The 27,716-nt window shown below is 47.7% G+C and overlaps 3 protein-coding genes and 1 non-coding gene across 6 annotated transcripts in view; 1 reads left to right on the plus strand and 3 right to left on the minus strand.

The window, feature by feature from the left end:
- Positions 1 to 6: 6 nt before the first annotated feature.
- TRNAE-UUC (transfer RNA glutamic acid (anticodon UUC)) lies at positions 7 to 78 on the minus strand. Its single transcript has one exon. It is a non-coding gene; the product is annotated as a tRNA-Glu (tRNA).
- Positions 79 to 903: 825 nt separating this feature from the next.
- On the minus strand, positions 904 to 8,571 carry VMA22 (vacuolar ATPase assembly factor VMA22). Its single transcript, XM_035097415.3, is given in 7 exon segments — positions 904 to 1,052; positions 1,054 to 1,157; positions 1,761 to 1,922; positions 6,121 to 6,227; positions 6,977 to 7,080; positions 7,318 to 7,446; positions 8,377 to 8,571. Coding segments are annotated over 6 exon segments (636 nt in total). The 5' UTR covers positions 8,377 to 8,571; the 3' UTR covers positions 904 to 1,022.
- Positions 8,572 to 9,468: 897 nt separating this feature from the next.
- Positions 9,469 to 25,098, plus strand: IMP4 (IMP U3 small nucleolar ribonucleoprotein 4). Its single transcript, XM_088658478.1, has 9 exons — positions 9,469 to 9,900; positions 11,574 to 11,682; positions 14,038 to 14,121; positions 15,078 to 15,187; positions 16,875 to 17,007; positions 17,760 to 17,914; positions 19,295 to 19,389; positions 20,045 to 20,118; positions 22,351 to 25,098. The coding sequence occupies exons 4-9, from the start codon at positions 15,092 to 15,094 to the stop codon at positions 22,461 to 22,463; spliced, it is 666 nt and encodes a 221-aa protein (XP_088514604.1). The 5' UTR covers positions 9,469 to 9,900; positions 11,574 to 11,682; positions 14,038 to 14,121; positions 15,078 to 15,091; the 3' UTR covers positions 22,464 to 25,098.
- The window catches only part of PTPN18 (protein tyrosine phosphatase non-receptor type 18), a 47,752-nt gene continuing 43,753 nt past the window's right edge, over positions 23,718 to 27,716 (minus strand). For all 3 annotated transcript variants that reach the window (XM_035140958.3, XM_088658473.1, XM_088658474.1), the window contains one exon: positions 23,718 to 26,310. In XM_035140958.3, coding sequence (XP_034996849.3) covers positions 26,243 to 26,310 — 68 coding nt within the window. In that variant the 3' untranslated portion in view covers positions 23,718 to 26,242. The remainder of the gene's footprint in view (positions 26,311 to 27,716) is intronic.

The following is a 27,716-nucleotide window of genomic DNA, read 5'->3' on the forward strand; positions in this document are numbered from 1 at the left end:
TTGTCGTTCCCATACCGGGAGTCGAACCCGGGCCGCCTGGGTGAAAACCAGGAATCCTAACCGCTAGACCATATGGGAGTGAGGTGTAGAAGGAGCTTTTGGCGTAGAACCTAAAGAGAGGAAGGTAATGCAGCAGAAAAGAGGAATTAATCCTTCTGCCAGTCATACCCAGGGATTTATTTTGCAAGCACTTCTGCAAACTGCTGAGAAACCCACTAATAAACCTTAATGTGCTTCTACTTGTTACACCCATAATGCCCCAGATTTTGCAATGCTTCCCTTTCCCTCCAGTTGCCACATCCACAACCTGTGCCCCTCCCTTGCAAACTGTTATTTTTTCACTCTATCTTTAACTTCTTCTGTAAAATATTGGCAGGAATCAATTAGATCATAAAGCTGAGAGTAAACACACTTGGTCACCTCAGTTCAACCCTGGCTATTTTAAATCCATTACATTTTTATGCTGCTTAATTTCAGTGGTGTGGCAAGGGAGGTTTTTAAGCAAAGATTGGATGTCCATCTGTCATGGATACGGTACTTTAGTTGAGATTCCTGCTTTGGAGGGGGTTGGACTAGAAGACTCTCAGGATCTCTTTCCAATGCTGCAATTATACTCCCCCCAAAAAAGAAACAGTATAAAATAGTCCCTATCTATCTCATCTCAGTTAGACCTCAGCTACTGAAGCCCAAAGGATTTTAAACAGTGCTTGCAGAAAAGAGTCAATACTGGATATTTATCTGTTTCAAAGACATCCCCCTCACTGATTGAAAACATACAAAAATAAGAGGAAAAAACCTACAATCGTATTATAACGTGATCTTGAGAAGTATGGAAAAGGCAGGATGAGAGTAAGACTCTGGACAAGGTTGACCAGCATTTCAAAAAGCACCAAGACACAGATCTCCACAAACAAGGTTTCCGACATTTCTGAAGCCCTTATTTATTAAGTACAGCTAAAAATACACATGGAGCAAGCGGCTTCTGGGATGCATCCCAGGTCCCATTCTCAGCGGAGAGATGGTCATAGCTGTTCAAGGGCAGCGTTGCTTTTCCCTTGCTACAAGTTTGTGCTTTTCCCCCAGCAATGCATGGTAATGTCTCTGTGTGGTCTCAATGTCACTCTGCAATGAGGCGATTTCTGCAGCCAGTTGAATTCCTAGAAGAGAAGAGGGTGAGAGGCAGTTCAGGTGATGCATCATGGAAGAGAACCTGGAACATTCCCCCTAAGCGAGGCAGGAGGGGGGCGATGCCTGTGGTCCCCCACAGGTTGTTGGGACTCCAGGTCTTATCAATCCCAGCCAACAAAGACAATGGTCAGGAATGAGGAGACTTGCAGTGCAGCAATGGAGAGCCAAAGGTTCCTCATAGCAGCTGTATGGTGTGTTTACTGAGAGGACTTCAGGCAACAGAAAAGGAGATTTTGGAAACTTGTGTCTCTGGAGGGACCAAGACCAGCATCCCAGGATCACTCAAAGGGGTACAAGTCACAGTACAGTCCTTGCCACCACTTGTGGTATTCAGCTGAGCTAGCTAAATAAGACTTTCATCACAGAAGTGCAGGGGCAGAGCAACATCCCTGCTTGCTTCCACAGTCAGTCAGGATCAATGACAAGGTTCATATTTACCCATCTGTACAGCCCCAATGCCTTTTGACAGAAGGAGAAACGAGGGCTGTGCTCTCAGAAGACTCTTCATTGCTCTTTGGGGTACAATGAGAAGAGCAGATTGTGTGGAGTGTAAGAGTGGCCATTACCCTCACCTTCTTGGAAAGTCCTTTGGGCTTGTCGGAGGCTTTGGGGCACAAGGATTCCAAACCACGTCAGGGGATTTTGATGCCCTGATCCCTCAGCAGCCTTGTGGGAGGCCTTTGGGGGCTGGGCTGGAGCCTGTGCTTTCCCTGGACCTTTTCGCCATCGTAGAACTGGAAACATTAAAGCAACACCTTTACTAGATGGGAACTTGGCGGTGAGAAAAACACACAACATTCTAAGTCTTTGGTCACACCCACCCGAGTCAGTTCCCTGCCCCTGGCCTATTGTTGGCAACAAGGATTTCTCTCTCTCCTCTTTTGTAATTCTGACATGATGGCAAGTAGTAGTAGTAATATATTATTTATACTCCGCCCATTTGGCTGGGTTTCCCCAACCACACTGGGCGGCTTCCAGCAGAATATTAAAATACAATGATTCATCAAATATTAAAAGCTTCCCTAAACAGGGCTGCCTTCAGATGTCTTCTAAAAGTCAGATAGTTGTTTATATCTTTGACATCTAATGGGAGGGTGTTCCACAGGGCGGGGGCCACTATGAGAAGGCCCTCTGCCTGGTTCCCTGTAACTTCACTTCTCCTAGTCAGGGAACCGCCAGAAGGCTCCCGGAGAAGGACCTCAGTGTCAGGGGAGAATGATGGGGGTGGAGACACTCCTTCAGGAATACTGTGCCGAGGCCATTTAGGGCTTTAAAGGTCAGCACCAACACTTAGAATTGTGCCCGGAAATGTACTGGGAGCCAATGTAGGTCTTTCAGGACCGGTTATATGGGCTCGGAGGCCAATCCCATCATCAGTCTAGCTGCCACATTCTTTTTTTTTTAATAATAATTTTTATTAATTTTGCATATTAACAGAACAAAAACACGTATACAATTAGGTAACATATTTTCCCCCTTCTTCTAACCCACCCTCCACGGGATCCCTCCTGCCACAAGGTTTTCCCATGGACAGTGTGCAGTCGAAGGTGGTGCATTTTATAATTGGGCTTATCCCCACCCCTCCCTCATCACCCCGGCAACCCCCCCCTGCCACCGAGGGGTTCTAGGGTAACAAGAAGAGAACAGGTGAGTGTCCACCCAACTATTTAGACTTGACCAGAAAAGAAAGAAGAAAAAAGAGAGAGAGAGAAAAGAAAAAAGAGACAGCAAAAAAGGAAAAAAATAATAATTTAGCTATATCTTTTTTTCAAAAACATTGTATTTTGGGCTTCCCCTACCTCCCCCTTTTCTGATTTTCATTTTTAACACCATTTACGCAGTTTTCTTGTCTTATTCCCCAATCTATTTTCAAAATTCTCCAATCTTATATCAATAACATCCTTTTTTCTATTAAATTTTCTTCTAACATCAATTCTCATTCTCCCCCCCCCCCCCAGCACTCCCCCTGCCACAGAGAGTTTCTAGGGGAAAGAAGGGGAGAGACAATGATTCTTTTTCCAATTGGGTATTCCCTCCCCCCCGCCCTCCCCGCCCCAGGAGCCCCCCCTGCCACCAAGAGCTCCCCGTGCACAGAGAGCCGACAAGAGGAAGGTAACCCCCAACCGTCCCCTGAATTATTTATCAATCTCTTTTGTAATACTTTTAAAAATCCTCATAAATCTTATTTCTATCTCATCAACATTCTTTTTCTTCCCATGCCCCAATTTCTTCCCAAAAACTCCCATATTCTTAACACCTTTTTACTTTCCCAATTCTAAATTTTCTCCTTATCTCCAATTCTTCCCCCCCCCCCATCCCCTGATCTCGGCTTTCCCCTTCCAGTCCAGCAAGTACCAAAGTCCATGATCCAGTTTTCAGTCCCTTTTTATCCATCCTATTAAACAAAATACTTTCCTCCTTCATCCCACCCCCTTCCTGTCAAATTTTTCAGTCCAGGCTTCTCTACTCTCTCCCTCCCCCCAGAAGTCCCTTCTTCTTTGCACGATGCTTTTCTTGTGGGTTTCCTGTCTCTTCAGAAATCCTTGCTTCTCCCCCTCGAAAGGAGGGGTATTCCAACTCTCGGTTTTTTCTTTGTTCTTTTGCAGATCCTGTGTTCCATCCCCGTTCTCTTCAATTTTATTGTGGTTCACATCCTCAGTCTTTTTATTCTCTTGCACCATTTCTTGAAGGATCTCATCTTTCTGTACATCTTGGTTTATTCCTTCCAGTTGTTGTTGAGTCTTATGCATACTAATTTTTATTTCCCACAAGAGTCTGAAAACTTTCTCCTGGAAGCCAGATGTGTAATCTTTTGTTGACATTTTTTCAGCTTTTCAAGGTCAAAACAAAACTTGAGAACCAGGAAGTGGTTACTAGTTCTAGTTAATCCACATAGTCCAAACTGGATACAATTTATTCCAAATATTGTAACTTGTAATTATTTCCAAGAGGCTGCGCTCAGCCTTCAAATATTAAGCCAGAAGTCTTTAACAGTCAATTCCTTCCTTTCCCTCACCCCATTATGTTCCACTCGCTGTTCTGTTCGGGGTGCCGATTTTCAGGGTATGGAGAGGGTCTCTTCTTCAATTACATATATTTGCAGGGTTTTTACAATCTAAAACCGTTCTCCCCTTTACCCTGCCTCTGGGGGAGAATCTTAAATCAGTTTTTGGGAATATTCAAACAATAAAATTCTTTGCCCCGGCACCGGGAGTCTTCCTTAAGCTGCTTCCTCTTTAAATCAGTAGGGGGTAGATCGGCTTCCGTTTTTTAAATCTCACCCCCGTTCCAGATTTTAAGTCCAATTTTGAGTCTTTTTTTTTTTTTACTCATGGTCTCTCGCTTTGCCAATCCTTCTGTGGGAAAAATCCAGCGTTCTCCGCCTCCGGCACGGAGCTCCGGCGATGGCGCTCCAAAATGGCCCCCGCGACTGCAACCCTTCTCGCTCCGGAGCTCTTATTAGAGCCTACCGGAGAGTTGGGGAGTCAGGATTGGGGCGCTGCTGGGCTAAATCTGCCCCCAGAACACTCGACCTGGGGTTCTATGGGGATCAGCGGCGCTCCCGCTGTTTCCCCCCCCCCTTGCAGAGTCGGGTTGCCTCGGAGCTCGAGTCGGGTTGCCTCGGAGCTCGAGGCGGACCCCGCCGGACAGCGCTGGCGCTGAACCGGAAGCCCACATTCTGGATTAGTTGGTAGTTTCCGGGTTACCTTCAAAGGTAGCCCCATATAGAGCACATTGCAGTAGTCCAAACAGGAGATAACCAGAGCATGCACCACTCTGGCGAGACAGTCCACAGGCAGGGAGGGTCTCAGCCTGCGTACCAGATGGATCTGGGAGCCAGCTGCCCTGGACACAGAATTGACCTGCGCCTCCATGGACAGCTGTGAGTCCAAAATGACTCTCAGGCTGTGCACCTGGTCCTTCAGAGGCACAGTTACCCCATTCAGGACCAGGGAGTCCTCCACCCCCGCCCACCCCGTCCCCCACAAACAGTACTTCTGTCTTGTCAGGATGCAACTTCAATCCATTAGCCGCCATCCATCCTCCAACCACCTCCAGACACTCACACAGGAGTTTCACCACCTTCACTGGTTCTGATTTGAAAGAGAGGTAGAGCTGGGTATCATCCGCATACAGATGAACACCCAGCCCAAACCTCCTGATAATCTCTCCCAGCGGCTTCATGTTGATGTTGAAAAGCATGGGGGAGAGGACAGAACCCTGAGGCACCCCACAAGTGAGAGCCCAGGGGTCTGAACACTCATCCCCAACACCACTTTCTGGACACAGCCCAGGAGGAAGGAGTGGAACCACAGTATAACAGTGCCCCCAGCTCCCTAGACAGTCCAGAAGGATGCCGTTGTTGATGGTATCAAAGGCCACTGAGAGATCCAGCAGAACTAGGAAACAGCTTTCGCCTTTGTCCCTAGCCCGCTGGAGATCATCTTAAATATTTGTGACTTTCATTACTATTTCAAACAGAAATAAAAAAGACTCCTTTGTGTTTTGTTTATTTAAATAAAGTATTTGTATGTCGTTTTGAAGGCAAAGCCATCCTAAGGTATCATTTAAAAAGATATAATTAGCTTCATATACACAGCAGGAACATTATACGTCAAAATCACTTATGGAACAATCCACTTGCAATGCTTCTAGGCCCCCATCATCTTACTTTAACCTACCCATCTGTGATCCTTCTTTTCTGCCTATTCGCCAATTCCTCCCCCCACCCCAAGATCTCATTAATAATGCCATGAACAACTAGTTGGCAGGAAGAAATTGTTACACCTATCGGACCTCACTGTGGCTGCAGCTTCTAAAAACACAAATGGCCAGGCACAGGCATTTTGATAAGAGGATCTCTATCCTCAGGTTACTGCAGTCCGAAACATATACCATTCCCCTGACCAGCCTTGTGGTTTGCACCCTCACCTTGCTCACTAGGGCCAATTTCCTCCACAGCATCCGTAGCTGTTGGTTTGGCAGCCGTCACATCCTCTGAGACTATATGAAACTCCATCTGACCATTGTATTTCTTACTAGATGGAGCAGAGAAACAGCAAAATGTAAGATTGAATCTATAGTAATAACTAGCCTCCACCAACCTGGTACCCTCTAGATATTTGGCTAACAGTTCCCATCAGCCCCAGCCAACATCCTCCACGGTCTGGGATTATAGCAGTTGTAGTCCAGCAACATCTGAAGGGCACCAGATTGGGGTAGACTCCCCTAAGCAATGACAGTATCGCCATTTGGTGCTCCCTGTGTAAATGAGTAGTAGTTAGGCAATAAGGGAAACCCGGGGGGGGGGGGGGGATTCAACGAATGAATCCTGTCAGCACAATGATTTCTAGGGGTTGCTCGAGTCCCTAGAGCAGATTTAGAGCACTTTTAAAATTGTGCAAGCAGAAATGTTATTAATTTCATAAAAGTTATATCCTGCTTCACTGCAGAAATCCTTGCATTGACCAAAAATTCACCTTAGTGCCACATTGGATTCCACCCAAAGAAAGTACAGTACTGTATTGCTGAAGTGTTATTAGTGGAAGTAAATAGTAAATAGTGGAATTGCGATTTAAGTCAGGAATAGGGAATTTGTGGCCCTTCAGACGTTGTTGGGCAACAGCTCTAGAGCTAAAATCCATCAAGGAGAGAAATAAAGTTGGAAGTCATCAAAACAAACAGGAAGGAATACTGGCTGTTCTGCCTCCCCTCTCCTGTTCTTTGATAGGCTCTCACTTGCTCCATGGGATTCCACCCTCCAAATTCTGATATTTCCTGCTCTCACCTAGTTTTCACCTGAACCATTGGAGTCATCTGATGTCCATACTGAAGGGGAGAGACAGATTTGTTACCCATGGCATAGCGGGACTTGGAGAGCGAGAACCAACCCTGGAGAAGAAATAACCACCACAATGTTAAGAGACAAGGCTTCTCTCTTTAGAAAGAATCTTCCTCAGTGGGCACCTTCTGAGAAAATTTTGTTCTTGGCCAGATCCCCACAAGAAGCAATGGGCAGAGGGCTACAGAGCAGCAACCATGGAGTGGGGGGAGGAGAGGAGGAAGGGGACCCACAGGTGGTAGAAGTGCCCTTCACCTTTATCCAACTCTCCCAAACCCAAGTCTCACCTGCTCTATCAAGCTGTTAAAAGCTTTCCTCTTGGTCTGGAGCATCTCCAGAGTATCAAAAAGGTGGAGGATGACCTGGTCCAACTCCTCACATACTTCAGCTGGTCCTGCATCCGCTGCTGGAGTCATCTGAAATGAAACCCCTGTAACTGCAACTGCATCTGCTCACACTCGGCTCACATCTTTTGCTCCTTCCATTGTTGTCTGTCTAAGACTAGATTGCAAGCTCTTGTCTTTGTTCTATGTTGTTCTGTAAAGAATTATGCAAGAGGATAGCACTATAAAAGTAGCAGCACTCTGCTTGCTAGTTCTACTGTTTGTCATGTCCTCTGCAGAAAACGTAAAGTGGTAATACTTTACCCAAGGCAATAGGAAAGCAGTAGCCCCCCCCCCCCCAGGTGCAGCTGGACTACAACTCCCACAATCTCTGGCGGGAGCCAACACCACCAGGTTCCCCATTTCTGCCTTTGGGGCAACCCAAGTACCTTCTGCACCAAGTGTGGTCCAATTTAATCCAGAGTGCAACCCTAGGCAGGTTCACTCGGAAGTAAATTCCAGTTCATTCTGTGGGATTTCAACCTAATCTCATCTGTGTACTGAGCATGAGCTGAATTCGGCAAAAGGTGAATTCCTTCATTCCTCGTTAGGCCAATTACACAAACTGCAATCAAAAACTGAAACTGTAACATGATGGGCAGTAGGGGCCTTATCCACACTTACATTTTTGTTTTTATATATGCTGGAAGCCAGCCAGGGTGATTGGGACAACCTAGTCAGATGGGCAGGGTACAAATAATAAATTTATTATTATTATTATTATTATTATTATTATTATTATTATTATTATTATTACACCACCTCTCCCCCCCCCTCCGCCGGCTTTCCAGACATGGTCTGCACTTTAAAGCTCCATTGTGTGAGTGCCCCCCACCCTTTCTTTCTCCAGAGCTTTCCTTGCAAAAACCCGCTCTTTGCTCTGATTCCGCTTTAAAGAGCAGGTTTTTGCAGGGAAAGCTCTGGAGCAAGCAAAGGTGCTCAGTGCGAGCTTCAAGGTGCTACCTCGAGAGTGGAGGGGAAGCGAAGTGGGGCGAAGGCGCCTTGGCCGCCTTCGCGCTGGGCCTCCTCGCCAGGGGCTCTTCGCGCGGCTGAGAAAGAAGACGGCGCCTCACGAGGCTCAGCGACCGGAGGACGAGGATGAGGCTTCCAGGCCGCTCTCGCCTCTCCTCTGCGCGCCACTCCTCTTACTCCTCTCCCGGTTCGGCTCTTCCTGCTCACGTGACCCGAAGCGAGGCTCCTCCTCCTTAACAACCAATCAAGCTCGGAGTGGGCGGGGAGCGGGCAGCCCTTCTCGGGAGCGCCGCTTTCCTCCTCCTCGCTCAGATCTCTCGGCCTCCGTAGCGGCCATCTTTGCTGAGGCCGAGTTCCCGCGGGCAGCCATCTTGGGCAAGGGCCGAGCCAGCAAAGCCCGCCTCCTTCTCAAAGAGGCATAAGCCGACAGCTCCAAGAACAAAAAGTTACACTTTTGGTTTCCTTTAGGACCCTCCTTGTGAAGTGCGTGAGGATGGAAATGCAAAAGTAGAAATAAGGCAGAGTTCGAAACTCCCTCTCGCTTCAGTGCCTGCCCTTGACAAAAATAATGCCTTCTGTCGGTTGACATCAAAAAAGTTATTTCTCTCTCTCATCGGCTGTTGGAACATAATTGGGGGTTGTTCTAAACATCAAGGGGAATGGCTAATTTGGGGGTTCGTAGTTAATTATCCTGGGAAATGGGGCTGTTGGTGAATATGGAAAATTAAGGAGGAAGGAAACCAGGATTTTAATCATTATTCAGGCGTCTTTCCATCACCCTTGCCCCGCACAAGGAGATTTTTGACCATTGCATTCGGGAACCGGAAGTCTAATCGAGAATCCTAAGGGTATCAAGCCCTTTGCTTTGCTACGCCATTGCGCGAGCAGTTTGGCCGCCATCCTTGTTTTTGGCACAACCTTCTGGTCTCCCTTACATTAGCTTCTTTTGCTCCGCCATCTTTCCTGAGGGCAAACGGCCTTCGGGGTTTTCAGCTTGCGTCCTCTTCTGCTATAGGCAGGCTCGCGCTGGCCAATGGGAAGGGGCGGGCAGGCAGGAAGGGGCGAGATCTTCCGGCGCGTGGTGGAGTCCGGCGTGGTCGAGTAGCAGCATGGTGAGGAGCCGGTGGCGGAGGCTTCGGCAGAGGCTTTTCGGGGGCTGCTTGGGGGCCGGTGGGGAAAGCGCGGTTGGTGCTCTTGGGCTAAGGGAGCCGCAGAGGGGCAAAAGGGCTTGCCGCCCCCCGTGTCCTCGGGAGGCCGGTCTCGGGGGGAATTTCCCGAGGGGCTTCCTGGGAGGCGGCGACTCCAACCCGGATTTGCTGCGGTTCTGCTGGCCGAGGGTTCTAATCCAGCGCAGTTGTAGTCGCGGTCAGAATCGTGGCTTCCTGGCGCTGCTCGGGACGGTCGCTCTTCAGGGTGAAATGGCGGTGTCTGCGCCCTAGAAAGGAAGCAGTCCAGAGAGGGAACCGTCTCCAAGAGTCGCAGCTCGAACATGGATCCTAAAGACTGCAATGTTTGGTAGCAGCAGCTTTGTATGGCCAGGCCCCACTTGCACACCGGCAGCGTCATCCTAGGAATTACTCGCAATGGTTGGGAGAGGAGTAAATTGTAATCTGTGTGGTCTTGCGTTTTGGTCCTCCTTCGGTTGCTGTCTTGACTCCCCTTCTGAGTTTCAGATCCACAGTGACTAGCAAGGAGAAGCTCTGAGAGTGGAACAGTCTGACTGCCCTATGGGGGGGCGTTTTCTTTCCTTTGCAGGTGTCCGGATAGCTATCCGTTAGGAATCCAGACTGCTGCCTGTTAGGGGTGCTGTAGGTTTTTGCATTGAATATTGGCTTGGACTAGATGTTATCCAAGGCTGACATTCTGAGATTCAGAACTCAATGGCCACAATCCAGTGGGTGCTTAGGCATGTTTAAACCCATTTTAAATAAATGAGCTTTGTGATCCTAACCATGCAGTCCTATGTATGTTTACTGGAACAATGTTTAGTGGGGTATATGCTCTGTAGCCCAGGTGGCTCTGTGGGTTAAACCACTGAGCCTAGGGCTTGCTGATCAGAAGGTCAGCGGTTCGAATCCCTGTGACGGGGTGAGCTCCCATTGCTCGGTCCCAGCTCCTGCCAACCTAGCAGTTCGAAAGCACGTCAAAATGCAAGTAGATAAATAGGAACCGCTACAGCGGGAAGGTAAACGGCGTTTCCGTGCACTGCTCTGGTTTGCCAGAAGTGGCTTTGTCATGCTGGCCACATGACCTGGAAGCTATATGCCGGCTCCCTCGGCCAATAATGCGAGATGAGCATGCAACCCCAGAGTCAGTCACGACTGGACCTCATGGTCAGGGGTCCCTTTACCTTTACCTATTATGCTCTGTAGTACAGTAAATGTGTTTAGGTTTGCAGTAGAACAGTGCCCTATGTCCTGACACTTTTCAATATGGCATAGAGATAATTTTATTAATAAAATGAATAAAGTTATAAATTCTATACATATTGACTTAGAAGCTTAAGGGGTCTACTCCCAGATAGGTTGGTAAGGAATTACAGTCGTACCTTGGGTTACGAACTCGATCCGTTCCGGGTCGCAGTTCGTAACCGGAAAAGGTCGCAAACCGAGCGCCATTTTTGCGCATGCGCGGAAAGAACGCGCACCGAAAACACTTCAGGGTTTGCGGAGTTCGTAACCCGAACTGTTCGCAACCTGAGCGGTTTGTAACCCGAGGTATGACTGTATAGCCTAAGGGCACATTCACACTATGATGCTGCTTTAAACATAGCTTCCCCCCAAGAATTATGGGAGCTGTAGTTTGTAAAGGGTGCTGAGAGTTGTTTGGAGGCCCCTGTTCCACTCCAAGGACTACCATTTCCAGAGTTCCCTGTGATTAAACCATTCTGGGAGGGGAACAGGGGTTTCCAAACAACTCACAGCATCCTTAATAAACGACAGCTCCCATAATTCTTTGGAGGAAGGTGTGGCTGCTTAAAGGCATTTCATAGCACTTTAAATGCATGGTGTTCATGTGGCCCTAGTTTCTGCTGGACTGGGAACAAATGTTTGGACACATCCTCATTTGAGGACTAGCAGGTATTTAGGAAGTGATCATCCATCCTTGTCCTGAAGATTTGTTAAATTGGAAAGTGGTGGAGGGAATGTGTTCTCTGTTGTTCCATTCATAGCTTTGTATTCTTTTAGTTGCGCCGGGAAGCCCGCCAGCGGCGAGAATATCTTTACCGCAAAGCCCAGGAGGAAAAGCTTCGGGCGATCCAGGAGAAGAAGGAAAAAATTAAAAAAGCACTAGATGGTATGAACAACTAACTTGCATCTGCTCAAAACTGACGTGTGTATGCTAAGAAGGGTGCATTTTGTGGAAACCTGCATTTGTACAGTGTCTTGTAGATGCAGGAGCAGTTGGCCTTTGTAAACTCTTAGGACTGGGGAGACGCAGGGTCACTCACTGGGTGACAGTGTGCTAGCCACCATTTTCCAGCCTAACTTGCCTCACAGGGCTGTTGTTAAGTATAAATTGGACAGGCAGTGGGAGAACACTGTTACATTGCTTTGAGACTAAAAGTCAGCATGGAACGCTGTGAGACTAAAAGTCAGCATGGGTTTCTCAAAAATAGGTCATGTCAGATTAATCTGATCTTATTTTTTGACAGAATTACAAGCCTGGTAGATCAGTGGTTCCCAACAGGAGGTCCGCGGAGCTATGCCAGCGGGGTCCGCAAGATGCTATTAGAATAAAAAATATATTAAATATATTTCGTATGATAACAGATTTTTTTGTTTTGGCCGCTTCCTGCATGAGCAGAGTCTAGCGCAGAGTCTGTTTTGCAAAGAGGCAGCGTGCGCATTCTACTAACGCTCACCTCCCCAAGATGCTTTGCACGCGTCGGCTTCATTTGTGCGCTACTGCGCAGGTACCCTGTCTTCTCCATTCCCCTCCCTCCTCCCTGGCGCGCGCTGCCTCTTTGCAAAACAGTGTTTGTAAATAAAGCAAGCATTTTCTTCCATGTGTTTCATGAAAAACATATATAGGAATCTGCTCGACATGCGGTCGGATTTCAGAGTGAAAGTTTCAAGTTTGGAACCTAATATTTCAGAAATAATGGACTCAAAGGACAGATTTAACTCATCTCATTAAGAACTGAAAATTAAAACTAACTGTATACTGATGGAGTACTCTGTTGTAACTGTAAAAAACGTATAAATATAAAAAGACTCTTAATTTGGCTCTCACTTTTTAATTTTAGGATTAGGAATTAATGGGGGTCCTTGTCACAATAGCGGCTTGATGAGGGGTCCTCGAGAAAATTTTGTTGGGAACCCCTGTGGTAGATGAAGGGAACGCTGTGGATGTAGCCTATCTTGATTTCAGCAAGGCCTTTGACAAAATGCCCCATGATATTCTTGTAAAGAAGCTGGTAAAATGCGGGCTAGACAATGCTACCATTCAGTGGATTTGTAACTGGCTGACTGACCGAACGCAAAGGGTGCTCATCAATGGCTCCTCCTCATCCTGGAGAGTAGTGACTAGTGGGGTGCCACAGGGTTCTGTCTTGGGCCCAGTCTTATTCAACATCTTTATCAATGACTTGGATGATGGGCTTGAGGGCATCCTGAGCAAGTTTGCAGATGACACCAAATTGGGAGGGGTGGCTAATACCCCAGAGGACAGGATCACACTTCAAAATGACCTTAACAGATTAGACAACTGGGCCAAAGCAAACAAGATGAATTTTAATAGGAAGAAATGTAAAGTACTACACTTGGACAAAAAAGAAAGAAAGGCACAAATACAGGATGGGTGACACCTGACTTGAGAGCAGTGCATGTGAAAAGGATCTAGGAGTCTTGGTAGACCACAAGCTTGACATGAGTCAGCAGTGTGACGCAGCAGCTAAAAAAGCCAATGCAATTCTGGGCTGCATCAATAGGAGTATAGCATCTAGATCAAGGGAAGTAATAGTAGCACTGTATTCTGCTCTGGTCAGACCTCACCTGGAATACTGTGTCCAGTTCTGGGCCCCACAGTTCAAGAAGGATATTGACAAGCTGGAACGTGTCCAGAAGAGGGCAATCCAAATGGTCAAAGGCCTGGAAACAATGGCTTATGAGGAACGGCTTAGGGAGCTGAGTATGATTAGCCTGGAGGTTAAGGGGTGATATGATAGCCATGTTCAAATATATGAAAGGATGTCATATAGAGGAGGGAGAAAGGTTGTTTTCTGCTGCTCCAGATAAGCGGACACGGAGCAATGGATTCAAACTACAAGAAAGAAGATTCCACCTAAACATTAGGAAGAACTTTCTGACAGTAAGAGCTGTTCGACAGTGGAATTTGCTGCCAAGAAGTCTCCTTCTTTGGAGGTCTTTAAGTGGAGGTTTGACGGCCATATGTCAGGAATGCTTTGATGGTGTTTCCTGCTTGGCAGGGGGTTGGACTGGATGGCCCTTGTGGTCTCTTCCAACTCTATGATTCTATGAGTTCTTTGGAGGAAAGGGGTGATATAAAGTAATAACTTGGCTTCAAAAGCCTGTTTAACAATGTATGTCTTGCATTTCCCTATAATGCATCCCTGAAGCCAGTAATATTGGTCAAGAGCTCTGCAGCTGTGTCTGCTTTTCGTAACTCCTCTTGCCTCTTCCCTTCCAGAGAACTGCCTCATCCCCACGGAATTGCGGAGGGAGGCTCTGGGGCTCCAGAAGGCTCTTGAATTTGATGATGAGGGTGGAGAAGGTGAGTAGCTGATATGAGCAAAATGGCAAGAATGGTAACACTAATAGATCCTTTTGCTGGCTTTGAGGGAAGCTGCAGCCTTTACCCTTAGTGAGCAGAGAACAAAATGGCAGAAAGGGAATTGGAAGGAGGAAGACAACAACCAGAAGGAGGACAGTGGTGGAATTAGCTGCCCTATTGCATTCCCTGCTCACCAATGGCATTTTATAAATCAGCCTTTCTTAACCTGGAGCCTTCCAGAGGATTTGGACTACAAAGCGCATCAGGCCCAGTTAATTGGATCAATCAACTACCGTCATTTCTACTTGAAATGTGGCACATTTGAAAGTGTTGTATTTGTCACATTAGCACAACTTGCCTCTGAATCCCTTGTCAGAACCCTGTAGATCTGCTCCAGAATTAAATTATAAATGCTCGGGCTCGGCCTCGGAGGATGAAGAGGACATTCCCTAGGTGTATGATGTGTTTTCCTCTCTGCTGATGAACCCCTAGCCTATCCTTCTCCAATCATTTAGTTTGTGGTTTCCAGGTAACCCTGAACTCTGGTAGAGGCATTCCCAAACTGGCCTGTGGTTTTGTGGTTGAAGACAGAAGCATTCGTAGTGATATTTTTGAATTCTATGGATTTCAGATTTGTAATACAGTACTATGCAATAATATACAGTATATAAGAAGTAAATGAAGCAGCTAGAAAAATCCTATAACATCTAACAGCAGATTGCAATTGCTACATCCAGCAGAAAAATCACTAAGTGCTCTGCCAAAACCCTTAGAAGTTTTCAAATAATCCCTGAGCATGGATGAACCACTGAGCCACTTGTTTTCTTTTTTAAAAAAGTTCTTTTCTGTAACCCAAGTTTGGTTTCTAGATAGGTTCAGCTGCAGGGTGTGTGCTTGCTTGTTAAGAGTGTCTGTGGATTTGTCACTTGCCTTTGTAATTTGCCTTGCCGTGGTAGGTGTGAAAAGCCACATGGATGACGAGTACCGCTGGGCGGGTGTGGAGGATCCTCGCATCATGGTCACTACATCCCGCGACCCCAGCTCCCGCCTCAAGATGTTTGCCAAAGTAAGCAAGCAGCAATTGTTCCTTCCCTTTTAGGAAGAGGTATATGTGCAGGTGGGGGAAGAGGGGTGGGAAAGCTATGTGCCCATTATAGGGGAGGAGGCAGGATCAATCATCTTCCTCAGCTTAGTGTTATGCGTTCCTTGTTTTAAAAGCTTAAAAAATGAAAGGGAAAGCTTCAAGGCAACTTCTAGGGATGTGACATCACACAACATATAAAAATAACAGTAGCAGTGATGGAACAGTGTTAATGCAACATAGTTAAACTGCCCCCCCAAGCAATTCAGACAGCAGCCAAAGAGCATAGCATAACAAATAACACCTATAATAGTAATTTTTACTTGGCTGAAAGCCGCTTTCAGCATCCTCCTTTTCACCAAGTGCCTAAAATAATAGAGATCTTGCTTGGAAGAACATTCTACAAAGATAGGTGCCATGGATGAAAAGTCCCTGCTCTTAGTAGCAGCCTGCAGTACCTCATGCAGTGAGGTTTGGAACAAGGCCTCCGGTGTTTCCTATTTTGGTGATAAGAAGTTCTGGGATCAGCCCATGATACAGTGGTACCTCGACTTACGAAGGCGATCCGAAGTGCTCATTGTGCGCATGCGCGAAGTGCGATTTTGCAGACCGCATGCACCACTTCTGTGCAGGTGTGGGGTGCACGCGCAGCAAAAAAACTTCTGGGGTTGTCAACTTCGTAAGTCGAAACCTTCGGAATTCGGAGCATTCGTATGTCAAGGTACCACTGTATATCTCTTCCAGGTCTAGCTAGCAGGTCTTTGCTGGGCCTAGTTGGGAAGGTTATGTTGGAGACACACCAAAAGGCTTGAGTGTGAGCCAGGGCCCCGTCTTGGGACTGTGGCATAGCTGCCAAGTCTCCCGTTTTTCACGGGAAACTCCCGGATTTTAATCCGTTTCCTGCTGTTATCCCGAACAGAACAAAATCCCGGAAATCCCCTGAATTTCCTACCTGCCAGGAACTGAATTCATGGATGAGTCCTGAGTAGACAGGGCTGGGGTTGCCTGGGCATGCCTGCACGCAGTCCTTTGCTTTCTCCCCTGGGGAAGAAAAGAAAAGGGTAGGGGGTGTTTCCCAAAGGAGTGCGTGCGCCAGTCCCAGGCTGCATTTATGAGGGAAGGAAAGAGGGCAGCTTTGCTTGAGTGCAGGAAGGAGTCCTGGTCACAGAGTCCCCACCTCTCTGCCTTTCTCCCGGCCGGGAAGGAAGGAAGGGGTGGGAACCCGGAGGTTGCTGCTTGCGCCGGCGCTGCCGCCTTTCGGTGCAGACGGGCTGGGCGCTCCATTCGCCAAGCGCACGTGTGTGTTGTGTTTGCCATGGTGCTGTTGCGCCGCGTGGCGCTGCTGCTGGCGCTGACGGCGGTGGGGTGCCCGCGGGTGGCCTGGTCCCTGGTGTGGTACACTTCCGGTGCCGCACCGCTGCTGATCCCACATTTTTCAGCGGGAGACTTGGGAGCTATGGTCTGTGGAGAAGTAGTAACAGAATGTCTCGGGAGCATGTGCAGAGTGCACCTCCTGTTCTCATCATCTGTGTTGCATGAAGGCTAGGGGATTCCGGGTTAGCGGGTGTGCATTTTAGGCATTCTGGTGCCAACCTGTCCTTAACCACGGGGTGACCCTACACCTGACTCTGGCTGGTTATGCCTCCTGATCCCTCTCCTATTTCCTGTTTAGGAGGTCAAGCTGGTCTTCCCTGGGGCCCAGCGTATGAACCGAGGCCGACATGAAGTGGGGGCCCTTGTCCGCGCCTGCAAAGCAAACGGGGTCACCGACCTGCTGGTGGTGCATGAGCACAGAGGGGTCCCAGGTGAGTAGCTTGACCGGGGCTGGGAGTGGGTTGGGGTGACGTGGATTGCATCACGATTAGAGAGTTGAAATAAATGTTGCTGAGAGCAAATGTTGCTACCGGTACGTGTGAACTGTCAATTTATCTTTGTTAGATTGTGGGAGTAGTTTTTAATCTTTGCCTATGCTGTGTGTAGAATGGCTCACTTGTATGAGTGATCTGGAGCAGTCCTGCTTTTTGGTGGTGGCTCCCATAGCTAGGCGTGTAGCTGCTGCTTAGTGGGTAGAGCACGTTTTGCATGGGAAAAACTGCTTTCAGAAAACCTGGTGAGCTAATGACAGTCAGAGTAGAAAGGATGGAGCAATAACAAATAAATAAATAATAGGCTGCCCATCTGGAGGGTTCCCCCAGCCGCTCTGGGCGGCTTCCAGCAGAATTAAAAACTTCCCTAAACAGGGCTGCCTTCAGATGTCTTCTAAAGGTCCAATAGTTGTTTATTTCTTTGATATCTGATGGGAGGGTGTTCCACAGGGCAGGAGCCACTACCGAGAAGGCCCTCTGCCTGGTTCCCTGCTAGATGGACTCTGTGTATAAGGCCGTTTTCTGTGTCTATAAGCAGGAGGTAGAACTGGTGCCTGAGCTCCATAGCATTTGGCAGCGCACTGATAGCAAGCCATTGCCTTTTTCCACCGGGGGATTTTATTCTCAGCTTGCAGTCCCTGGTGATGGACATTGGACCTGACTAACCTACCCCCCTTTTTATCACCATGTAGATGGCCTCATCATCAGCCACTTGCCCTTTGGCCCCACTGCCTTTTTCACGCTCTGCAACGTGGTCATGCGCCATGACATCCCAGACATTGGCACCATGTCAGAGGCACATCCACACCTCATCTTTCACAACTTCACTTCCCGTCTTGGGCAGCGGGTAAGATGCACTTGGAGGTCAAAATGAGCAAAATCAGTGTTTGTGATTGAAAAGTGGGCACGCATAAGGTATTTCTATGAATCTGTAGCGCGCCTGCCTTTGGGGTACTGGCCCTGTTCATATGTAACAGTACACCATGGTTTAGTGCTCTGTGTGAAACTGGAACAAGTCCAAACGCAACAGGCTTGCATGCTTCTGTGCAGTTGGAAGGAGGACTTTAGCATAGTTTGCTGTCACCGTCCCTTAATTTCTGCTTGTCCTTGCATGCTAATCAGAGATCATGGTTTCTTAAAAAAATACCTCTGCTCAGTTTCTCAACAAGACAACTTCAAACCATGGTTTCTGAAGTTGGCTTATTAAACTAACCTTAGTTAGTTAGTTATTTCATAACATTTATACACTGCTTGATTGTAAAAGAATAAAACACTCAAAACAGTCATGAATGGCACTCTCTGGTTCATACACAACAAGAAGCCAAGACTGGGAGAAAGGGAGAAAAGGAGAGGGATGTGGTGGAGAACATGGGCCCAAGTCTTGCTCTGGCCCATGCAGTCTTGTGCACGTAGGGCAAAACCTTGGTCTAGCATTCTGTGCAGTATGTTCCACTGTGGTTCTGGTCCCCCCAGCTCAAATGAAGATCCTGTAGTACAAGGGTGGGGTGGGAAAGTACAGAAAGAGCAACCCGAATGATTAAAAGATTGGAGCATCTTCCTTATGAAGCGCAGGTCAAGACTTGTTGTTTTTGTTGAGTGGTAAAATAACTTGTGTATTTTGTACTTGGAAGTCCAACTGAGTGTACTGGCAGGTTTAGGGTTACAACCTAAGGGTCTATGAGGGTGTGGAGAGATGGCTACCCTCTAGCCTCTCCAAATGCTGTTGCACTCCAACTCCTATTATCTAAACTGGGGGAGGGGTAAGCCAGGGGTGGGGGCCTGCTGGATCCAGCCTGGACAAGCCAGGTTAGCTGGGTCACCCACTTGTCAATCATCTGTGTAGCTGACCCAGCCAACGCTCTATCTTATGCCAGGGTTCTGGGGGAGGGTTTGGGGGAAACAGTCTCATGGGCCTGTAGGCCTGCAGGCCAGAGCTTCCCCAGTGGTGGAAGGTCTTGCTTCTGGGATTCACCAAACATGTTCAGTGGGCAGATCTGCACCATACGGTTAAAGCACATTCAACACACCTTTAAAGCACTGTAGTGTCCTCCTCACAGAGTTACAGTTCCCAGCACTCTTAACAAACAACAGTTGCCAGGATTCCGGGGGGGGGGGGATGTGCTTGAAGGGTGTGCTGGATGTGCTTTAAAAGTATGGTGTGGATCTGTCCCATTTTCTACCAGCTACAAGTCTTCCCCCATTCTCTTTGCTGCTTCTTCCTTCTCAGCTCACCAGCATTCTCAAGTACCTGTTCCCAGTTCCCAAAGACGACAGCAAACGGGTCATCACCTTTGCCAACCAAGAAGACTACATCTCCTTCCGGTAGGTGGAACTTGTCTTGTGTTTCTGCTGGGGCTGGCTGCCAATATTCTCTTTTCTCTTCTTGGTCCCATTGATAGGTTGCAAAAGTGTGGGGTGGGCGGTGGAGAGACACTCACTCTCTTTGAAGTGGGGGGTGAATTGCAAGGGCGGGTGGGGGGAGAGGCTGCAGTTCAAAGTGCTGGTCCCCCCAAGAATGCTGTCCTCCAACCTCTTCTCCGCTGATGTGGCAAAGGGCTTTTGGGGGGGAGGGGAATAAACACAACAAACTGCAACCCAGCAGAGTCACTTTGCGATATGACAAAAGGACCATAGAAAATTCTAAAAAGCACAAAGTAGAGCAAGGCACGAGTGTGCTAATTCAACAAGTTCCTTCCATAGTCCTCCATGTGTTTGGAGAAGCATTGCTATTTGCTCACTGCAGCATATGTGGGAAACAAAGGCTGCCCATTTGCCTAGAAAGACAGTGCGTCTGATTTCAGCCAGGTCTCCTTGTGCTGTGGGACCTGTCACTCTTCTCTTCTACTCTGTGCCAAACTCCGGGGCTGGCACTGGGAGGGCAGCAGCAAAAGGGGGGGGGGGGCAGTTGGTGAGTTTGGCCTTGTTGGGGATTGTTCCAGCAGTAGCTTCCTAACAAAACATGCTGTTTTTGTGGCAGGCACCACGTCTACAAGAAGACTGATCACCGGAACGTAGAGCTCACAGAGGTTGGGCCAAGGTTTGAGATGAAATGTAAGTCAGCTGCCTGGAACACTGGAAAGGCCTGGTGCAAATCCACAAATGGAATATTGGAGCAGAGGGTGGGGGACTCCAGGCCCAGGGGGGAATGTGGCCCTCCTGGCCTCCACAGCAGGCACTCCTCAAGCCACAGCCACTCCCCGGCTCAGCTCTGCACTTTTGCCTGGCTGGAATGTGCCCCTGAACTGCCCCCCATTCATCTAGGTAAGTGGGTGGGTGTAAAAACCTCTAGCTGTTGCAATCTCCAACTGTTGAATGTGATATATTTGAGCCTGGAGTTTGACTCTGACTGGAGCTATTTAAAGCTGCCTGTTTCACAAGAATTTGGGGTGCTGCTGCCTTGCCTCTTTTTTCTTTCTCCTGCAACGTTTGAATGCCATACTTGATTAGTAAATTAAAGTGGCAGGCTGCTGTTCAGCCTCAATTCGCTTCTAGGTAAAGGTAAAGGGACCCCTGACTATTAGGTCCAGTCATGACCAACTCTGGGGTTGCGCGCTCATCTCGCGTTATTAGTCGAGGGAGCTGGCATACAGCTTCCAGGTCAATGCGGCCAGCATGACAAAGCCGCTTCTGGCGAAACCAGAGCAGCACATGGAAATGCTGTTTACCTTCTGAACTGCTAAGAGTATGCTTTCGAACTGCTAAGAGTGTGCCAAATAGTAATTTAAAAAAAACACACCACATAATGCAACTACATAAAAACGATTAACAGTTACTTTTGTATGCTCTAGAGCAGGGATGTCCAACAGGGCGATCACGATCTACTGGTAGATTCCCGTGAGGTTTTTGTAGATTGCAGGTCGATCTCTGGCTCCCTTTCCTCAGCGAAACTGACTCCTGCCCCACTCCCTCACCCCCTCCATTGTTGTTTGACCAGTGGAAGGGAAGTGGCTGTTTTCATTCAAAGTGATATTATTGTGAGTGACTTCTTCCCTTCGACCCTTGCCTTAACCCCCCCCCCCAAAAAAATGAAACTTCCCTTGTAATAAAGTATTTGTATAAAAACGGGGCTTCCCCCCTCCCTAAAAAAAGCTCAACAACTTTGACCTGAACCTCCTGAAGCGGGAGTAGATCATTGCCAGATTATTTTAATTCTGAAAGCAGATCACAGTCTCTCGGGAGTTGGCCACCCCTGCTCTAGAGGAACTTCTTTTCCAGATATTTGGTTGCAATACATACAAGCCTGATTGCCTTTGAGTGCCACTTTAAAAGAGCCCTATGTCACAGGAGTGGAACTGCTGTTCTTTAGAATACTATGATGCACTTGAAGCATTTTTACCCGTTTATTCAGTCACAATAGCGCTTCATAGTGAACAAATGTTGGACTCCCAGCCAGCAGGACCAGTGTTCAGGGATGATGGACAGTTCCCCCACCCAGTGATGGCCATCTCCTTCAGGCCTTGTTTGAGACCTTGCAGAGGCGCCTGCTTGGGGGTGGTTGGCGAACTGGACCACTGGCCTAGGGGAGCCTCCTGTCTGCTCCAGCAAAGCCATTCTCATGTTTGAGATAAAGGTGTGCAAAATGCTTCAAGCGCATAGAGAAAGTGCTTGCAAGATATGACTCTGGTCTTTGCTAGTCCACATTTCTTCTTCCTTGTTGTCTGTGTACATTTCCGAGCACAATTCAAAGTGTTGGTGCTGGCTGACCTTTGAAGCCCTAAATGGCCTCAGTCCAATATACCTGAAGGAGCGTCTCCACCTCCATCATTCTGCCCGGACACTGAGGTCCAGTACTGAGGGCCTTCTGGTGGTTCCCTCGTTGCGAGAAGCCAAGTTGCAGGGAACCAGGCAGAGGGCCTTCTCGGTGGTGGCGCCTGCCCTGTGGAACGCCCTCCCAACAGATGTCAAAGAGGAAAACTACCAGACTTTTAGAAGACATCTGAAGGCAGCCCTGTTCAGGGAGGCTTTTAATGTTTAATAGATTACTGTGTTTTATTTTTCTGTTGGAAGCTGCCCAGAGTGGCTGGGGAAATCCAGCCAGATGGGCGTGGTATAAATAATAAATTGTTGTTGTTGTTGTTGTTGTTGTTGTTGTTGTTGTTGTTGTTGTTGTTGTTGTTGTTGTTATGTGTCCACATGTTTTCTGCCAAAAGTTCAGAAGGCTGCAGTCGGGTGGGTGTATGGACTAACAGGCAGAACTGTGCAGAGTTAGGGGTTGGTGGGTGCTGCATGTCTGCTTCAAATGGAGCTGGATGAGACTCTAAAGCTGCTCTTCTCTTATTCCAGTATATATGATCAAACTGGGAACTTTGGAGCAGGAGAGCACAGCAGATGTGGAGTGGCGCTGGCACCCATACACTCGCACAGCCAAGAAGCGGAAATTCCTCAGCGTGGAGTAGCACTGCCTGGAGCCTGGGGCCTTTGTGAACTGGAGACTTCAGATTCACCCCATAAACCTGTGCTTTCTGCCTCTTGTAGGGCTGAAAATCCCCTTGGCCCATGCAGACAAAGGACACAAACCCCCCCCCCCCAACTATGCCAAGCATTCATAGATTTCATAGAATCTTTGAGCTGGAAGGGACCCAACTCTCTGCTATGCAGGAATCTCTGTGACAGATAGAGCATTCTACCTGGGTTTTTTTGTTTTTGTTTTGTACCGGGGGGCATCTTGGATGCCTGCTCTCTCTCTCTCTCCTGCTCTGCATCCCTGTTCAGTTGTGGTTTGGCGCACAACATACTGGGCTACATATTACCGTGAGCCCTGTCCTTCCTTCCTTCCCTCCAAAAACAGCACCAGGGGAATGGATAACAAGGGCAGCCGTGGTCGCCAAGAGAAGGCCCACTTTGACGACTATTCAGCAGTCCTAGAATGAGTGAAGATGGAATCGCTCCTGGTTGCTGTTAAGGAGCAGGCAGGATAGAAAACAGGGCCTTGTCAAACCTAGTGCCTCCCAGATGTTGCTGGACTACAATTCTCATGATTTCTGGCGGTGGGCTGAGCCAGTTGTCCAAAACATCTGGATAACACCAGGTTGGGGAGGCCTGATGGAACAAATGGAATTCTTTTTCTTTCTCTCTCATTGCAGTAAGTCAACTTGGCGCAGCTATACTTCCTGGAAATGGGAAAAGGGCTAGTAGAAGTGGGTTTCGAGGGGCCCCCAAATGCTTTCCCTGCCCCTTTGTTTTGCTCTACTTTTGTGAGATGTACAGTGGTACCTCGCAAGACGAATGCCCTGCAAGACAAATTTTTCACAAGACGAATGCGATCTGATGGTGACTCGCAAGACAGATTCGTTTTGTGAAAAATTCATCTTGCGAATCACGGTTTCCCATAGGAATGCATTGAAATTTAATTAATGCATTCCTATGGGCAAAAAAAAAAAGAAATTTCGATGCATTCCTATGGGAAACCGTGATTCGCAAGACGATTTTTTTCGCAAAACAAATTGACTCACGGAACGAATTAAATTCATCTTGCGAGGCACCACTGTATCTCTCCAAGAAAATGTTTTTCTTGGAGAGGATCCCAGAGTAAGCGGAGTGATTGCTGGAAATTGGGGGTTGTGAGAGGAGTTTTACAGAGTAGCGGGAGAGACGTAAATTGGCATAGAATGCCCCCCTCCAGTGCTGATGTGAAATGCTTCCCTTCTGGGTTTTTCTCCCCCAAATAATTTTTATTCATTTTCCAAATACAAAATCACAAAAAAGAACAAAAACTCAAAACATAAAAACATAAAAAAGAAAAACATCTCAAATCTTATATTATTTGCTTAACATTGTTGACTTCCTCAATTCCCCCCTCACTGGGTTCATTTTAAAATTCCAATTTAGCAGTTTTCATCTTATATCTTAAATTAATCTAACACATTTTATCATTAACATTCGAATATTCTATTCTAAAAATATCTATTCTCCACCAATAATTAATCAATTTATCCAAATCAAAAATTATTTTCCCTTCTGTTTCTCCCCTTAGCCTAGAAATTTTTACCAAAAACTTTCCATGAATTTAAATATTAATTCTTATATCATACTAACATTTAGACACATTATAGCAAATTCAACTGCCCTTCCCCTGAACTCAGGGTCTCCCAGATTCTTCAGCAAGTTCCACAAGTCATTCCAGTTTCGGACCGTCTAAATCAATCAAGAAAGTTACACCCATTATTACCCTTCACCCCACTCCCACCCTGTCCCTGCCTACCCACCATTCTTCCTCAATCATCCCCTGGTGCCTCCCCAATTCTTTAAATGCTGTAGTACAAAACCATCCAGCAATAATTCCATTTTCCAGCCCTTTCTCAGTTTTTATTCCCTTTGGATTCTGAACCCAGTATGGATCCTGCCCTCCTCTCTCATTGTAATTTCAATTACACTGTCCAAGACTGATGATTGTTCCTCTTGCTTGACTTCACTCTCTGTTAGAGTTAATCCTTTTTCTCTGTCCTGACAATTCTGATTCCTTTCACGCCATTCACACAACTGTGCATTACTTTCACGCAACAATATATTATTTTGCCGCAGTTCATTTCTCAAGTCCAAAAGCAATTCCAAAAGTTCCTTCTGAAAGTCCAGGCCATCAGGTGATGTTATGGCCTTGTTTTAGGGGTTCAAATGTAGCTTGGGGGGGGAACTTCCGTTTTCGGGGGGGAGTTAAAGGCAAGGGATAAAGGGGTAAAGTCGCTCACAAAAAGATCGCTATGGATGAAAACAGCAGCACAGAGAAAGCTCCATCTTCCCTTCCAGAGATCAAACAAAAGATTGATCTTTTAAAAGATAAGGCAGCTTTGCATAAACAATTGTAATTGGATGGACTATGTGACTGAAGTCAGAAGTCTGCCCAGCAACTTCTCAGACCTAGCAACAGGTTGTGATTGGTTGCTGATTTCCCTGATAAGCAGTATGATACTGCAGAGTTATTGTTGGAGGTGTTGGCGTTAGTTAGAGTCTGGCGATTGTTACTGGTGAGAGAGCTGTAAATACATTGCCTTGCTTTTCTGCTCTGCTGTACATAATAAAGTGCACTGGGCTGCACAGTCTTGCCGGGTGTCCGCTGCTGCGAGGGATCGGCCTAAAGATCCACCAATAGGGCAAGGGGAAAGGGCAGGAGTCGGTTTAAGCGACGCTAAGCAAAGGGAGCCAGAGATCGCCCACAGTCTACCAAAACCTCGTGGGGATCTACCAGTAGATCACAGTCAACCTATTGGACATCCCTGCCATAGGGCATCTAGCACTGCCCACATGGACTCCAAAGTGGCCTGGATATGAGCATCACAAAGCCTGGGTAGAGCAGGGCTCTTGTGTGTTTACTTTCCAGGAAGCTTCTAGTTCTCCAGCAAGAGATTTGGAAAGAGCAGAGCAATTGAACATTCAGACTAAAAAGAGCGAAACTAAAACAAGGACAGGAACTGGTCCAATGAGCATGGAGTCCAGGAGTCAAGCAAGGGAGGAGCTCCAGCTTCCTTCCTCTGCAATCTTTTGACAAAAGTGTTCTGCATGTGAGAAGTAATATGTTGCAATTGGAACATCCAGCCGGGGGGGGGCGGGGTGGTCCTAAACCAAGGAGCTGATTTGAAGTGCTGATGCCAGGCTTTGATTTTTACTCCCTCCAGATGGGAGAAAATCAAGAATCCCAAAGCCACCAAATGTCTTCCTTCCGTTCCTTAGATTAGGTTGCAGAAATGGCTAGTAAGAGGAGAAATGTAAATTGACATAAGGTGGGGCAATCAGGCAGACTCCTGGGGAATGGATTTGCTCCAGTGGCTGTTGATAAAAGCGCAACTCACAAATTAGCAAAATATTGTTTAATGGGAGGAGGGATGTGCTGTCTCGATGGTTCCTGGCATGGGGTACCAGGCTTTAATTTTTTAGCTGGCAAAACTGTCCTGGCCAACTATGAGCCACTCAAGAAGCCGGTGAAGAGAAATTGGCTGCAGGTTCACACATTCCTTAGCTGGTGGATCCCAACATTTTGAACACTTCCATGGCCTTCTCTTCTGATAGAGAAGTCTCCTGCAACTGCCGCTCCCTGTTGGTCCACAGCCCCAGAGGCACAATTTGCTGGTGGTTATTATTTTTACAGTTATTCCCTAAGGAAGGGTGAGCAGGCAGCAGTATTGGTCCCGATCTTTTATTGCTCAATGGGAGAAGCAGTGCCCTTGTCTCTCTGTCACACTTCCTAGATGCGACTCCATTCAGCAGGAGGGTCTCTTGGTCCCTTGGGCTTCCCAATGCGGAAGTTAAACCCTGGAGGGGCAAGAGGAGATGGACAAAGCACTGAGAGATTGGCTCTATTTCTTCTATGATTCCCTTCCCCCCTTCACATCTCTGATGGCAATACTGTAGTCCTTTTGTGTATTTTAATACATGACAGGATGTGGAGAATCATGCAGTCCTCTTGAGCTGTCTTTAACAACCTCATTCTCTTTCCTCCTAATGTGGATTATGTTGGAGGTGTTTGTATATCTTGCTATACACATAAAAATGTAAGGTCATTATGCTGCAGTTCATGTGCCTGCCACTAGGTAGCTGCACCAGCTCCAATGTGAAAAAGGAAGGTGGGTGTCATGTCATCGTGGGGGGGGAGGTAATTGGCAAAGGTGGTGGCAGGTGGGGTTGGTCAGTGAAGCAAGCAGTACAGTGGTGCCTCGCTTAACAAATGCCCTGTAAGACGAATTTTTCGCTAGACGAATGGATTTTGCGATCGGAGGTTGCCTCGCAAGACGACGAGTTTTTCTATGGCTGCCACTTCGTCTTGTGAAGTGTGGCCATAGAAAAACAAACCTCCGACTGCAAAGTCCAGCGTGCAGCAAAAAATTGCTAGGGGAAGGCAGGCGGCAAAACACCTCCACATCGCCGCACTTCTGTCGGGCGGGGGGAGGGAGGAAATCCCGGATCTGTCAGGCGTTTTCGCTGGCTGCCTTCCCCAAGTCAAGGGGAAGGCAGCCAGCGAAACACCCCCGCACCAGCGCGCTTTGGCTCTGGGTGATGGGGCGAAAGCGCGCCGGTGCGGGGGTGTTTTCGCTGGCTGCCGAAAGCCCCGCTTTCCCCTCAGCCCGTCCAACACAGCGCAGATCGGAGGAGGCTTCTCCTCCGATCCCGCTGTGTCGGACGGGGTGGGGGGAAAGCTGGCGGCAGGGGGTGAGGAAGGAAGGAAGAGAAAGGGCTGCTTTCTCTTCCTTCGTTCCTCCTCCCCCCCAACAGAGCCCGCATCTGACGGCGGTTCGGAAGCCCTGTCAAATGCCGGCTCTGTTGGGCGAGGCGGTGGCACACACCTCTCTTGGCTCGGGGGAGGCAGGCAGGCAAGAGAACAAGTGCCTGCCTGCCTTCCCCGAGCCAAAAGAGCAAGTACCGCTGTCGCCGCCAGGCCCCCGGAGCCCATAGGAACGCATTAATTGACTTTTAATGCGTTCCTATGGGAAACGGTGCCTTGCAAGACGAAATTTTCGTAGGGCGAATTGAGTCCTGGAATGAATTAATTTCGTCTAGTGAGGCACCACTGTATGTATATTGAAATTACACAGGTGTGTGAACCACTTTAGAGTGTGTGTGTGAGAAAGAGAGAGAGAGATTTGGGTAGGAACCTGGCCCTCTCCACCCCCTCAGTTTCCATACAAATGCAGCCTGCAGTGCTATCATGGCCTTTTGCCTAA

The sequence above is a fragment of the Zootoca vivipara genome, chromosome 15 (genome assembly GCF_965207765.1).
Source record: "Zootoca vivipara chromosome 15, rZooViv2.hap1.1, whole genome shotgun sequence".
NCBI classification, from domain to species: Eukaryota; Metazoa; Chordata; class Lepidosauria; order Squamata; family Lacertidae; genus Zootoca; species Zootoca vivipara.